The sequence below is a fragment of the Leptonychotes weddellii genome, chromosome 7 (assembly GCF_054177405.1).
Source record: "Leptonychotes weddellii isolate Sample4059 chromosome 7, ASM5417740v2, whole genome shotgun sequence".
NCBI classification, from domain to species: Eukaryota; Metazoa; Chordata; class Mammalia; order Carnivora; family Phocidae; genus Leptonychotes; species Leptonychotes weddellii.
In genome coordinates this window covers 22,744,636-22,761,024 of record NC_138375.1, presented here as the reverse complement: position 1 = coordinate 22,761,024, position 16,389 = coordinate 22,744,636, and the positions used below count along the sequence as shown (strand labels likewise).

Here is a 16,389-nt window from a genome sequence, read left to right as displayed (position 1 = left end):
TGTCTATTCATTGGGCTGTCTTTTTACTCCCTTGATAATGTTCTTTGATGCACAAGAGTTTTTAATTTTGATAAAGTACAATATATCTATTTTACCTTTGTAGCCTCTGCTTTTGGTGTCATATCCAAGAAATTACTGCCAAATCCAATGTCTTGAAGATTTTCTCCTATGTTTTCGTCTAAGAGTTTTATAGTTATAGCTCTTAAGCTTAGGTCTTTGATCTATTTTGAGTTAATTTCTGTGTATGGTATAAAGTAAGGGTCCAGCTTAATTCTTTTGTATGTGGATATCCAGTTTTCTCAGCATTTTTTGAAAAGACAGCTCTTTCACTATTTAATGGTCTTGGCACTCTTGTTAAAAATCAATTGACCATATTTGCTTGGATTTTTCCTGGGTTCTTTATTTTATTCCTTTCATCTATATGTTTGTTTTCATGTCAGTATCACAGTTTTGATTACTATAGCTTTGTAATAAATTTTGAAATCAGGAAGAATGAATCTTCCATATTTGTTCTTTTTTAGGATTATTTTGGCTATTGCAGTCCTATACTGAAGTTTAAATACTGATTTCCCCCACTGATATGCTTCATGAGTCCATTTTAATTAAACATTTCACATGCAACTTCAACCTAGGCTATTCTGCTACAATCCTTTAGGGTGGATTAGCTCATATGAGATTGGAAAGCAGGGAAGTGAGGTCAGTGGGGAAATGAATGCCATGGAAACTATATTGGTTCATCTGCAAAATTTCCCAGCAGGTAATATTTTGTGCCACCAAGTAGAGTGGTAAGATGTAAGTATACTAGCATGGTTGAAAACAGCAAATACAAAGACGAAGAGTACTGAAAACAATGCCCTTTCTCATGTGTTCTTTTTCTTCTTTTGAAATAATTTTTCATTTAGAGGAAAGTTGCAGAAATAGTCCAGAGTTCACATATGCCTTTCTCCTAGCTTCCTTTGATTTTCACAATTCCATAACTATTGTACAATCACCAAAACCAGAAAAATAGTATTGGTAAATACTATTAACCAAGTGCAGACCTTGTCTTCCTAATCTTGATCGTTGTTTTGTGGAATGTCTTACAACTTGGGTTCATCTGTTTTCTCAGGATTAGATTGGGAGTTTGCATTCTTAGCAAGATTACCAATCACAAAAGTAATGTGTCCATTTCAGTGCATAGTGATATCAATGTGATTTATTACTGGTGATGTTAAACTTGGTGGTATCTGCAGTAATTCCCCACAATAAAGTTGTATTTTTTCTCTATGTAATTGACAAATATCTTACAGAGATAACTTTGAGACTATGAAATATCCTATTTCTCCTCAAACACTTATGACTGATTTTAGCATCCATCAATTGATCAGGTCTGCAACAATATGGTGGTGTCTGCCTGGTGGTGATTTTTTTTTATTTCTCTCATTCCTTCTATGTTTATCAGTTGAATTTTTTTGGTAAGGAAGAGACACTGTTTTCCCCAATTACATATTTATTCAATTATGTTGGCTCCTGTATCATTTTCACATCTTCCCATCCTTTTTCAATGACCTCAAGCACCTCCTTGTTTTCTGGTACAACTGATTGGTCCAGCTTGTATTTTTCCAAAGGAGGCTCAGTTTCTTTTATTGAAGAATAGTGTTTAGAATCCAAGATCTAGGTTCTAACTGTGCTGATTGCTCCAAGAGTACCACTATTTCAAGGCCTTCTTAGCAGATGGAGCCTGGAAATGTAGGTTTGTACACTGACCCATCTAAATGTAGAGGCATGTGTATACATTAGATATGTATTAAAAACAATCATATTAATACTGATACTTCTGATTCCAATTCAACACCACAAAGTTTCTTCTAGCCACCCCCTCAACTCCACTTTCTTATTTGTAACATTTCTCATTTCTTGGAAAATGAGAGACCTGGCTCTTATATACAATATATTCACTTATTTGTTCAGTACTAGGAAACACACAAAGTAGTTAATATTTTGCTAATCCATACCCCAATGTGAAACAAATTTACTAACTAGTGTACAGCATTTGTTCTTCTTTAGTCTTTATCATTTCAGAATCCAGTTAATACATGCTTTCCAAAGTTACTTAGGTTAATTGTTTTCTTCCCCATCTCTTTCAGTATGAATATGTTAGTCATTTGTAATGTGTTTAATTTGTTGATTTGTTACTATTTGTATTACATCTGGGGTTATTTTCCCATCCTGGCTGATTTTTAATAATTTACATTTTGGATATATGAAACATTACTCTGGTTCTGAGTCAAAGCTACATAGAAGGTATATACACTCAGAGGAGTCTCACTCCGTTCTAATTCCCCTCTTCTTTTCACCCCTTGACTACTCACAACTGTAGGTTATCAGCCTCTTCAGTTTCTGATTTATCTTTTATGTATATCTTTTGCACAAATAAGATGCATGTATATTTTCTCATATCTCTTTTCTTATGTGAAGGGTAACAAAAATACTATACTCTTCTATACTTTGCTTTTTTCCCCTTTCACTCCCTCTTCTTTTTGGCTCAATTTGGTGATATGCTCTGTCTTGGATCTGCATAATACTCCATTTTCACCATCTTTGTGCATTTTGTTTTTGTTGCCGCATCCCAGAAGCCCCAACCATTCTCTCTGTTTCCTTCCATAAAACCACTTTCAGCTTATTTTTAGAGTAAGATTCCAATCTTACTGTGGTGTTTCTTTATTAAGAATTTATCACTTGTTACTATGCCAATAATTCTTACTAGATTATGCCTTTTTAAAAAAAATTCTCTTGTTACAGAGTTGTAGAGGCTTTGAGGGTCTTGCTTCAACAATTTCCCCTCCATAAATCCTGTATTTTTAGTGTGCAAATTTGAAGAAGATAAGGCTTTTGCAAAAAATTATTTAGTAGCGGAAACACCCCATTAGCGGTTTTATTATTACTTTTTGAGTCTTCTAACACATTTCAAGAGGACATCAATTTAAATTCCATCTAAATTTTCAAAAGAGCACAATTTTGATTTTGTATGTGATACTTTTACTGGAAAGAGTATCTGAGCCAAGTACCCATATACTATTTGTTATATATAAAACATAACCATTTACTGTATTTCTTTTCAAAAAGCTTGTTTATAATGTCTTGCAATTGGGAAGCCATCCTGTAGGAATAATTAGTAAATCTGTGTACATTTCTTTACCTCCTTTTTTTTTTTTTAATAAAAACTGATTCATCCTATAAGCATCTAAGATTATTCAAACTCATCTAATTAAGAAAATTCAAGCAAAGATGCTACTGCTTGGTAATCAGTGGGTGATGACTCAGGTTTTGTTAATGAAAAGTCTTCACCAAGGTCAGCAAAGGGTGAGTTTGAGATGTTTGGGGGGGTTAAGTGGGCATTTTGACAACAAGGCTTCTCCTTTGGCACGTTTAATTGTGATGTTTAATGGCTATCCTTGCAGTTTAAGATGACCCTTTTCAAACAAAATTCTCTCCTAATGATGACTTGCACCCTCTCACTCCATGCGAGAATTAGCAGAGCCTGTAGGATCTTATTTGGAATTGACATTCTCTATTGTAATTTTGTTCCTATTTATTTTTAAATTCTCTTTTTGTTTCACTGGAAGGATGACGCACAGTTTTAAACACTGAAAGTGTACAAGTTCTTTTGTTACAATAAAACTAATGTGTACACACACACACACACACACACACACGAAAAGCCCTCACCAGGTGCAAAGGAAGAATAGCTAAAGGAGCGTCTCAACACTGGTGATAATGATGCTAATATTATTGAAGACTAGTGTAGAGCTTTTAAGCCCTATTAGGCATAAAAATTACTGAGTGGGGAGGGGGGATCTTGTTGAAATGCAGATTTTGGTTCAGCAAGTCTAGGGAGGGACCCAAGGTTCTGAATTTCTAACAAGCTCCCAGGTGATGCCGATGCTGGTTTATAGACCCTCTTCGATGAGGAAGGTTGGAGGTATTAAGAGGCTAGACATATTTCAATAGAACCTTTTGCAATAATGGAAATGGTCTGTATCTGTGATGTCTGAGCACTTCAGTTGTGGCTGGGGAGACTGAGGAACTGAATTGTAAATGAAACTTAATTTAAATGTAAATTTGAATAGACATGTGGTTAGTGGCTACTGTCTTGGACAGTGAATATCCTTTTTTAAAATAAAGGTATGATCGTGTACTTGTACCTGTACATGCACACAAGGTTGTTTTGGGGAGTTTTATGTTTTCATAAATGGAATGTTATTTGACTACATTATTCTAAACATCGCTCTTCATCCTTCTTGTCTTGGAGTTCTTTTCATATCAGTATATATTGATATGTATCATTCTTTTAAATTACTACGTAGTATTTCACAGTATGGATTTACTATGGTTTATTTAGCCATCTATTACTCTATTGATGGATATTTAGGTTGTCCTTTTTTTTCCTCTGCAACTACAAACTATGAGGGTAAGAACATCTTTGTGCATGCCATTTCAAATACATGTTTGAATGTTGCTTTTTTAAAAGAGATTTATTTATTTGAAAGAGAGAGAGGGTGGGAGAGAGAGCATGGGGGAGGGGTAAGGGCAGAGGGAGAAGCAAACTCCTCACTGAGCAGGGAGCCTGACACGGGGCTCAATCCCAGGACCCTGGGATCATGACCTGAGCCAAAGGCAGACACTTAACTGACTGAGCCACCCAGGCGACCCTGAATGTTTCTATAGGATAGATAAAGAGAAATGTAGTCACTGGGTCACTGCAAATGAATACTTAACATTTTCGTGGTTTCCACCAAGTTGCTTTTGAGAGAACATGAAATAATTATTTCCATTAGTTGAGTGGGAGAATACCATTTCCTCGCACTCTTGATTGGTATTATCAACATTTTTTATTTTTTGTCAATTATTCAGTGAAAAGCTACATCTTATTTTCATTTACATGTCTGTAATGAGTAGGGAAAATAAACATTCATTTATAAGATTCTTGATCATTTGCCCCCCCATAATTGTGTAGGTTATTCATACACTTCTAGTCTTTCTTATGAGTTCTTGAATAAGCTTGTCAAACTATATACTAAATATTATTGGGATATTTTGGGGATTGCACTGTCTTTGTGGATAAATTTGGAGAGATTTGGCATCATAAAATATTGAGATTCCTATCTATGAATAATAATATTCTCCATTTACTTAGGTTTTCTTCTATGTACTATAACATTTACCTTTTCTCCTGTAAAGATCTTGTATATTTATTATACAATGTTGAATGAATATTTTAATGTTTATTCATAGGTGTTTTATACTTAGGTTTCTGTTGTGAATTTCTTCCATTATATTTTCTGTCTATTGCTGGCGGACAGGAAAACTACTAATTTGTGGATGTCTAGCTGCAATCTAGTCACTTTGTTGAGCTCTGTTATTATTTGCCACTTTTCATCATATTTGTTTTCAGTCTATCCTTTGGTGAACTAATACTACCCTGGAGCCTCCATCTATATCCCAAATCCCTAGGAATGACAGAGAAGTCATATAAAGAATAAAATCCATAGCATGGAGAAATACGCACACTTTTCCTTTCCCCATGTGTACAATATGATAGTATACTGTATACACTGGTAATCATTTTATATTTTCTGCGCCCTCCCAATAGTGTTCAGTATCAGTACCCAGGAGAGGACCCTCCTTCTACTTAAGGGTGACACTGTGTGGATATACAAGAATTTCCTGTGTCCTGCTAAAGAGACCTTTGCCCAATCTTTGTGACAGTGAAAATCCTTGTATGAACGTCTGTGCATAAATATCTGCAGGATCAATTTCTAGAACTGAAATCCCTAAGCCCTGGATCAAAAAGTATATATATGCATCTTCAGTATTGATAGCTACTCTCAAACTGCCTTTGTGGAGGCTGTGCCCATACACATTCTCAACAATAGTATATGAGTGTGCTGGTTCCCACACTTCGGGCCACACAACCTATGCTGTCCTACATTGTCTGAAAGAAATAGGGAGAACTGGCATCTGAATTCATTTTGTAGCAGATGCTGCGGATGTCCCACCAACTTTACGTGCCCCAGTAGAGGGCAGTTCCTGCACCTTCTGACCACCTACCTTGTGTCTGGTTCTTTCTGCTTCTCTTCCTGAATCGTTGTGCGGCGCCACAGGAATTTCCGTAGCTAATGCAAGGCTGGGCACTCCAGGGTGGCTGGAAAGTAACAGCCCATTAGGCTCTCGGAGGTAACTTTCAACATATGAGGAACGGGAACCAGTGGATATATGCACAAGTTTCCCTTTCCCTCAGTCGGCGACTCTAAGCCACGTCCTTGCCGATTCCTGAGTGGAATGGAACTCTTGTTGACTACAGCAGTAATCTTCTCATTGAAATATCCTTTACTAACGTTTCCACCTTCCTATCTCACTTTCCCTACTCCCTCGCGTCCTGATCTCACCTCCCAAATAAACCACATGCACTCAAATTCTGGCCTCAACACTGGCTTTGGGAGGACCTCAACTAAAATAGATGGTACCAGGTTTGGTCCTCGAAAGTTGACGCTCAAGAATGGGACTGGAGAATTTGTTCACTCCCTGTTCAGGGAGCAACGAGAGTCTCATTGCGGGTTTAACCTGGAAGCCTTGGAGAATGGCACATCAGTCAGCCAACTATCAATTCAGGGCATGCTGTGAAAGCTAGAAGGCTTTCATGGCCAAATTTAATTAATTAGACCCTCACCTCTTGCAGCAGGCAGGCAGACTATGCCGAAAATTAGCCTCAAAATACCATCATAAAAATGTCAGAGCTGCAGTGGAGACCTAATGCACGGCCAGAGCAGGTGTCCTATCTTAATGTCAGAGCCATCGAAGGGAAGAAATAGGATTGTGAAATCTGGGATGGTTGTATTTAGGTGAATGCCTACACAATCCTCACCCAATATTTTTTTGAATCTTCCGGGTAGGCGTGCTGATTTATAAAAAGGCCTCCCTTTTCCCCTGTGTTTTCTAGTACTTTTCTTCCCTCCCTCCTTTCCTTCTTTTTGTTCAAATTTGATCCAACTGTAATTTATTTTGTTGTAAGGAGTGAATTGGGAATCCAACTTCCATTTTTTTGCGCTAGCTATCCAGTTCTTCAGCATCATTTACTGCATATTTCATCTTTCCCCACTGATATAAAATGCCGGCCTGACTATACATTACATTCTAGTATGTCCTTGGGTCTTGTGGGAGAGAATGCTAGGTACTCACCAAACCTTTTCCCTCCTTTTTGGGCACACAGCAGGGTGATTTCTCAGCTTCCGGTGCAGGTAGGAAATGATGAGCCTCGCACCTGAAGTCTTCTGCATGTAACCCGCCATCTTCCTAGCCTTCTGCTAGCTAGAACGGAGATATCCTCCAGGACAACTCAGGGAGCCGCGTGTCCAGAATGGTAGAGCTAGAGATGCAAGGAGCATCATCCCAGAATCCTTGCTTGCAGGAGAGCCTGCCAAGCAGAAACACCTGTTTGGGACTTTATGCAAATGAGAAATAATCTTTCATTTTGTATGAGCCACTTGGTTTTTTCCTTTTCCTTAAACTAGATATCCTTACTTTAATATAGATGTATTTGTGGACTCTGTTTCACTCAACTCATGTGCTAGCATTACAGTTTTAATTAATACAATCTTATATTTTGGTACATAGTAGGGCTAATCTCTTCATTAACCTTTATGTTTTTTTTTTTCTGGTTTTCCTTGCATGATCATTTTTCCATATGAACTTTAGAATTAGCCTCACTACTTAAAATAATATCTCCTTCATATGCTTTTTTTTTTTTAAGATTTTATTTATTTATTAGAGAGAGAGAGTGCGCATGAGAGAGAACACAAGCAGGGGGAGCAGCAGAGGGAGAGGGAGAAGCAGGCTCCCCGCTGAGCAGGAAGCCCGATGTGGGGCTCGATCCCTGGACCCTGGGATCATGACTTGAGCTGAAGGCAGCTGCTTAACTGAGTCACTCAGGCGCCCTCTCCTTCATATGCTTATTGAAATCACATTATATGTAGTTTGATATGGGAAACACTGACATCTTTATAACATTGAATTTTTTTTTTATATAAACACGTATCTTGGGACGCCTGGGTGGCTCAGTCAGTTAAGTGTCTGCCTTCAGCTCAAGTCATGATCCTAGGGTCCTGGGATTGAGCCCCGCATCCGGCTCTCTGCTCAGCGGGGATCCTGCTCCTCCCTCTCCCTCTGCCTGCCACTCTCCCTGCCTGCGCGCTCTCTCTCTCTGACAAATAAATAAATAAAATCCTAAAGAAAATAAACACATATCTTTCCATAGATATTCATGCCTTCATTTATATTCTTCAATACCTTCTTAAAGTTTTTTCTGCATAAGTGTTAATGTTTCATTTAGTTTATTCATAGGTTTTTTTTTTTTTGAGTGAAGTGGTGCTATTGTAAGTAAGATCTTTTCTTCTGTCATAATTGGTTGTTGCTGATATAGGAGGCTCACTAGATGCTGTGTTGCCCATTTTAGCATGATGTCAAAAATAAAACACCAGTCTGACATCCAAAAAAAGCACTTAAAAGTAAAATAAGTCTTAAAAAACATTTCTAAATGTCTATACTCCATAGCAGAAAAGCAGACTGTATAAACAGATTATGCTATTGTGGGTTTATTCAGAATGGTCAGAGAATGTCTTCCTTTTTGGCTGGAATTCCAAAGAGCTACTGCATTTATAAACTTTCCATATTATTTAACAAACAAGCCTTTGTCATGTTGGGGTTTGTGGAAGCCCTGTAGACCTAACTGTTCTCCACTAAGTTTCTGAACGACTTAGAAATAGGCATTCAGGCAGATGAAGATAAAAAGGTTGCCATTGTTACTGACAAAATGGATACTAAAGAACGTGGCTGAGGTCTGTGGACACAACTGACTTCCTGACAAACTAGCGGTGAGCTCTCCTGCAGGGCCTGTTCTTAGGACCGAGGCGGGAAGGGCGAAGCAGAACGTGCACACACAATGCTAGCAGAAGGCATCTTAGAATCCCCTTCCTTCACTCTTGCTCTGCCGAGCAGTGAGGAAAAGGGCACAGCAAGGTCAGACTCTACTGGGAGGTGCCTCCCCATGGAAGGAAACTCAGAAGCGAGGAAGAGGGTTACTTCACCAACACTCGGCAAAGCTATAATCTAAGGGCAATATTCTTTTTAGGGACCAAAAGTTCACATCCACGGTTTTTGTTTGGTAGTGTTAAATATAAGATTCTGAGGCTGAAATTCAAACGATATACATTTTTACATCGTGTTAACATAAGCATTGGAACTTATGGAAGTGGAACACGGTTCTTACCAGGTTTTATCCACAAGAGAACAGATTGCAAAATACCTGGTAGCCTTTCTTCCATGTTTAACACAGTTGTTCTATGGACATAATCACTAGATTATAGGTAGTATCCTTTAGCTCTTTTGGACTCGTTTTTAACACACTTAATCCTTGGTAAATGTTCTTGTATTAATTCTTCCGTTTGTTCAATTTGCTCTCAAAAATAGCATGCTCACAAGAGCATGTACAATATAGGGTCCATAATAAGGCGGAGACCTAGACGAAGGATGCTTGTGAGGGGTCTGGAAAGAACAGTGAGATGTTTGGAGATACTCACTCTACCCCCACGTCCCTGGCAGGCTCTGGCTGATACATGGGGGACTTTTTTTGCTTGAGGGCAACATTAAAAATGAAGGTAATTCAAGATTTTATGAAGGTAAATTATAAGTCGGGGGGTAGCAATTTCCAAACATTGACCGTATCAGAGGTTTAGCATCACAAATCCTAGCTTTATCTGCAAGCAGGCAGGAGGTAAAGTGTAAAGTGGAAAAAAAAAAACACAACTAGGGAAGGCTTTGACTTCCCTGATACCTCCCCCACCGCACCCCTGCCCCTGATTGCATGGGTAGAAGTTTTAAAATTGTGAATAAAGGGATCCTTGTACCAATTTCAAGACAAAACTTTTACACTGTAAGTAACTCTGCTTAAAGCTGATACTTCTTTTCACAGAAATTCAGTAGAAACTAACATAGGGTTTAAAAAAATCTAAAGAAAGAAACTAACATAGGGTTAAAGAAACTAACATAGGGTTTAACATAGGATTTAGGAGAGGCATAAGAAGAGCAGTTGAGACTTGGAACAGCCATCACAGGACATTCAAAGTAGGGCTGGGCTTGGAGATAACAGTCAAATGTTTACTGAATGGTTCTTGCATTAAGGGTTTTGTATGTTATTCTTCAGAATATGCCAACGAGTTAAGCTCTCTTATTGTAAAAGGGAAGCTGAGGCTTAGAGAGGTCATTTGGCGGGAACAGTGGAGAAGGGGACACTGGAGCCAGGCAGTAGCTCTCTGAAGCTCACACTTTTACAGCTATACTCCGTATCTTCGTCTTGGCATGCTTCGTATCAACTGGGGTGCTAAGGCCCCTAAACAGTGCTGATGGCTGATGGCTAGGCTTCGAGGTCTAGGTGCCATTGATGAGCATTTTGAAGTTACAGACATGGTAGGAAAGCTGTAACTAGAGGTTGGCTGACTATTCAACAAGGTCTTCAAAGGAAGTGAAATCATGCAACCTCAGCCTTGCTTCAGCCTCGGTAATGAGCTCCTGCTTCTGAATCCTAGGAACCAAACTCCTAAGATACTAATGCATCGAATGCCAACTTACTAGTTTGCAATGGTAAGACATACCCTTCCAGTGAGTGACCAGAATATTTACCGTTCAGAGAACTCTCTCCTAAGAATCCAGGTTCATAGAAACCTCCTCAGTCACCGTAACTTCATTTGAACCCAAATGAGAATAAAGGGACAGATGGCACCGATGTTTGGGTTCCTAGGAGGGCAGCTGGAACAACAAAACCACAGAGACAGTGCAGGACCAGTTAGTTTAGAAACAAGCACTACAAGAGTGCTGTGACTCAGGATGACCAAGCACAGTCCAATAAGGATCCTCACGTATCTCGAGCCGTTCTGAGACGGCCAATAAAAACTCCTTCAGTTTCATGCAAGTGCTTTCTCCTAAGATGTGTGCTGAATGAGATAATCCTATACTAAGCAACACCACTGACTCTAAACTATTAGCTGTATGATGCATACATTGCCAGCAATCCAGGGCCACTACTGCTAAAACAGAATAAAGATTTAGAGAGAATATCCTATAAAGAGTGAAGAACCTTGACTAAGAGCTCCTTGAGGACCCAGAACACTCAAAAGACAGAGGTCTACAAAAAATATTTCTGAAGGAAAAAAAAGACTTTGCTTCTTTGATACTGGGGAATATATACTTCTTACTACCAAAGCTCTGGTCAATGCTTACATTTAAGTCACAGTTTTTAAAAAACTGCTCAAAATCCCATGCTTCCGTGATATTTGTACATAATCCAAAACCCTGTATGGTGGTATTCCTCATTGGTACTTAGAACACACATGAAGGATGTCTTGATAAACTAAGTATCTTCCTATTTGAAATGCAGTGACATAATTTACCAAGTTGGTGCTAGTCAACAAATAGGGACTGAATTTGATTCAAAGAGAATCACAGAGCAGGAGGACGAAACAACGAATATTCTGAAAAAAAGAAACTCATGCCCTTTTATTCTACCTGAGTTAAAAAAATGATGAGTCACATCGAGTTCATGGGAATTGTAATGACTACTCAAGCAGATCATAAGATCAGTACTATGAACACACTGAGATCATGTACAACTAGTGCTAGTTTGGTTTTAAATCTTTAAAACCTCAAAACACACCTTTTTATTTCTTTTAGCACACAAAATAATTTACTCATAAAAGTAATATCCATTTACAGAAATCTAATAATTTTTTTTTAATTTAAAAATAAATAGCACTGTTTTACAATTCTGATTTTACAGAGAAAACTTTTTGGCACATAATGTTCTATCAAAATGGAAAGTAGCATCACTTTGCTTTGCTTTTCACAACAGAAATAGGCATTCATGCTATCAGCCTTGGGAAATCAATTTGGTGACAAGAAAAATTTGCTGGAAAACAGCATCATTGGAAAAATGGGATCTGGTGCCATCTATTGAGTGACAATGGTAATGGGACTTGGGTATTAGCCATCAAGTTAGGTAACACATTACAATTGTAGCTACATGCAACTCAACATGTACATGTGGTCAAGGCCCAAAAGTTACATGCAAAAATGAAAACAACTGCTGTATTAGGATTGAGGAATGGATTGGTGTTTTTTTCCCCCTCTAAATGCCATCCTACCTTTAAAAAAAAAAAGAAATCAGGTAGGTAAAAATGATTGCTGAGCCTCAGGAATACTGAAGAGGGAAGACTTTGGTAAATTAAGCAAATGAAAAGTTCCATGATTAAGAAGGACTCAGGTAGGTTCTCTTACTCATGGAGAAGCTGGTGGAAGGCAGTTGAGTCTTCGGGTATTTACGGTAGGTCAGAATTAAGGATTTATCTTTTTTTCTTTTTTAAAGATTTTATTTATTTGACAGAGAGAGACACAGCAAGAGAGGGAACACAAGCGGGGGGAGTGGGAGAGGGAGAAGCAGGCTTCCTGCGGAGCAGGGAGCCTGAGGTGGGACTCGATCCCAGAACCCTGGGATCATGACCTGAGCCAAAGGCAGACACTTAACGACTGAGCCACCCAGGCACCCTCTTTTTTCCATTTACACTAAAAGCTGGTTTATTTGACGAAATTATCAACCCAGACTGCCAATAAAGTGGCACTTAGGAACTATAATGATAATCAATGCCCATACTGATAATCTGGGGGCACCAAAAACCCTGCAGGGCTTTTCTGATTAGCAAAGAAAATTTTTGCTAGTTGACTTTACTCAAATAGACCTCCTCCACTCCAACAATGTGAGAATATGCAGCAACAGCTGGGCCACAACCCTGACAGTCTTGGAAAGGTAGATTTTCTGATTTTCATGGACTGGCAAGTTTATTTTTTTGGTAGTAGCTTTTGAGAATGTTACTTTCTTATACAGCTAGGTACCCTGAGTACTAAGAGCATGCCTAAGACGTGTTTATGGTTGTTCTTTCCTTCATAATACTTCTCATAATCCATAATTTGTTTCTCAGCTGTCCCATAAGAGGGCAGGGGACCTGTCTATTCTGTTCATTACCATACACCCAGCACTTAATTATGTTTGGCACATGTAAGTGCTCAATAAATGTCAGTTGAGTGAATAAATGAATGAATTTTGTATAGTCCAATTGACGTAGGGGGAAAAGAGGAAAAAAACCAACCCTTACAAAATGAAGAAGACAATGATGGAAAGGAAGAAAAATAAGCAACAATCAATTGTGGGGGGTAGACTTGATGTCAAAAAAATTGTCATCTTTTGACAACTGATGATATCTGTTTTGAGATTCAAAATACCTGAAAGATTTTAACTTAAAGTTAATATAAAAACAAAGTCTTTTCTGGAAGACTCATTTACAAATAAGTTAATGAAAACCCTAAAAAAAAAAAAAAAGATGTAATAGGAGCCTAGTGTTTTGTTGTTTCAAGATGGAGAACATTCTGCTAAGTACACCAGCTGTATGTCTACAGCCCCATAGAGGGAGCGTAGCACATTGAGGACTTTTTCTTGAATGGTGTCAACTTGCTCAGAAGGACAGTAATCATCCAGACTTGACCTGGAACCAAGAAGAGAAAGAGAAAGGAAAATACATGTAAATAAGATGAGATCATACTGTGCAGTGAAGAAAAATCTGCATTTGTTGATTTCAATATAAAATCGAAATGAAGGTATGTTGAATTTTGGAATAGTAACGGTTGAAAGTTACTAAATGTTTACTCTATGTCAGGTGCATTACATTCTTTAATCTTCTCAGCAACTCTATGAAATACATACATTTACGACCCCTTTAAAAGGAATCTGAAACAGAGAAAATTACCCTGCATGGGTCACCCAGCTGCTAAGTGCTGGTGATGGGATTCAAAATGACACAACATGTCTTCAAAGCCTCAGTGCTTAATCACTAGATTGCTGTTTCCCTGAAAGGGAGATACTGGAAATACTGGGGGTTATTATCTTAGTGATTGGACATCTTTCTCATTCTTTTATTATGGGCACAGTAGGGCTAGAAATTATAAGAGTAGAGTTTTTCCAACTGATAAAAGGTGTCCACTTCTAAAAACGATCTGTTAACTATACAAGTATGTAGGATCATCCAAAATGAAATGTGGAGATGTGCTGGTTCTGGGATTAGTTTCCCAGGTGGTATTTTTTTTTTTTTAAAGACTTTTATTTATTTATTTATTTGACAGAGAGAGAGAGACAGCGAGAGAGGGAACACAAGCAGGGGGAGTGGGAGAGGGAGAAGGAGGCTTCCCGCGGAGCAGGGAGCCCGATGCGGGGCTCGATCCCAGGACCCTGGGATCATGACCTGAGCCGAAGGCAGATGCTTAACGACTGAGCCACCCAGGCGCCCCTCCCAGGTGGTATTAAGGAGAAAAGAGCAAAGTGGGATGGGGCAGGAACCTGTATTTTGGGGGGTCTTTCCACAATCACCAACTACAACCTCAGTTACCAAGCAGTTCCAATGTCACTGACAATTACAGCTGGATTAAGATCTGAAATGATTTCATCACTGTCTCCTGGTTCTGGACTGGGGTGAGGAAAGCCATTTAGATGTGGGATTGGAAATCTTTATAGAAGGAAATGGATTTAGGGCGCCTGGGTGGCTCAGTTGGTTAAGCGACTGCCTTCGGCTCAGGTCATGATCCTGGAGTCCCTGGATCGAGTCCCGCATCGGGCTCCTTGCTCGGCAGGGAGTTTGCTTCTCCCTCTGACCCTCCCCCTCTCATGTGCTCTCTCTCATTCTCTCTCTAATAAATAAATAAAATCTTTAAAAAAAAAAAAAGAAGGAAATGGATTTAGTTATCTAGCTTAGTCCTTGTCACAAGTATTTTAGACCTAAAGACATAATCTGTAAGACTTCTGATAAACTCAGTCCATTCTCTGGTGATCAGGTTATTTTTGAGACTTGATGTAAATAACACACAATAAATGAGACAGAGCAATTCAAAATTATTAAATACTGTCTAATATATACATATGGATAAAGACCTAGTTTGAGAAAATATCATATATAAGAGTTTAATTTATAAGCCTTAATAAATAAGGAGTACTTCTATGCTTTCAAAAAGATTTCTGGCTTCTTTAAAACACTGTTAGAGTAGTTCTTGAGGGAAGCTACCCCCAAGAGGGAGTTTTGGAAACCTGTAGGTACATTTTTGATTGTCACAATGACAAGGGGCTAAGGCAAGAGGGCAGGGCTGCCAGAATGCTTGCAATACGCAGGACAGACCTGCAATATGAATGTAAATATAAATACCTGTCCTGTGTCCTATATACTTTCCCAAGTCCACAGAATACTCACATAAGTGAAAAAACCTGTTTTTAATTCTTGAGCCTAGAATTTCTCTTCTACATATGAACAAAGTATTTTTGAAAATGGATTAAATATGAACTAAATTTCCCAGGAATGCAGCTACTCTGTATATTGAGACAAGACTGGACTTTAAGTTCAGAACTTTACCAAGAGGTTGGTAGGACGAGAAAAATCCATGTCACTATGGCAGTGCTGTTCATGGTATTTGGCCAATACATCACATGAGTATCTGTTTGCACTAGTAACTTTACATTTAGTGACTCTGTAAAGATGCTAGTTCTGTGTGGCTTCAAAAAAATTTTTTTTAAAAGACTTTATTATTTGAGAGAGAGAGAGAGAGCATGCACACACGCGCACAAGTGAGAGGGAAGGGCAGAGGGAGAGGGAGAAGCAGATTCCCTTCTGAGCAGGGAGCCCAACACAGGGCTTGATCCAAGGACCCCGAGATCACCACCCGAGCCGAAGGCAGATGCTTAACGACTGAGCCACCCAGGCACCCCTTGTGTGGCATTTTAATACATATTACTTTATCAGTTACTTTCATTTCTTTTATGTTACAATAATTTTTGTGTATGTACACATATTTAAACATATATTTAAATTATGTGTACAGGTAGGTTATTGCTATTAACTAAATGTTTGTGTCCTTCCAAAATCCTTATGTTGAATCTAATTCCCAATGTGATCATATTTGGAGGTGATTAAGTCATGAAGGTGGACTCCTCATGAATGAGATTAATGCCACTACGAAAGAGACCCCAGAGAGCTCCTTCACGCCTTCCACCATGTGAGGTTATAGGGAGAAGATTGTGGTCTGTAAACCAGGAAGTAGGTCTTCACCACACTGAATCTGTGAGTGACTGCCTCTTGAATTACCCAGCCTCCAGGACTGCGAGGAGTGAACTTCTGGTGTTTATAAGCCACATGGTCTATGGTATTCTGTTATTGCAGCCTGAATGAACTAAGACAATTATATTATCTATATATTATGTATAATATTTCTATA

General features: G+C 38.6%; 1 protein-coding gene across 2 annotated transcripts in view; it reads right to left on the bottom strand.

Annotated features, from left to right (window-relative positions):
- Nucleotides 1-11,703: 11,703 nt before the first annotated feature.
- C7H5orf22 (chromosome 7 C5orf22 homolog) overlaps nucleotides 11,704-16,389 on the bottom strand; it is a 20,646-nt gene continuing 15,960 nt past the window's right edge. For both annotated transcript variants that reach the window (XM_006748619.3, XM_081825943.1), the window contains exon 9: nucleotides 11,704-13,622. In XM_006748619.3, the coding sequence (XP_006748682.1) occupies nucleotides 13,490-13,622 (133 nt within the window). In that variant the 3' untranslated portion in view covers nucleotides 11,704-13,489. The remainder of the gene's footprint in view (nucleotides 13,623-16,389) is intronic.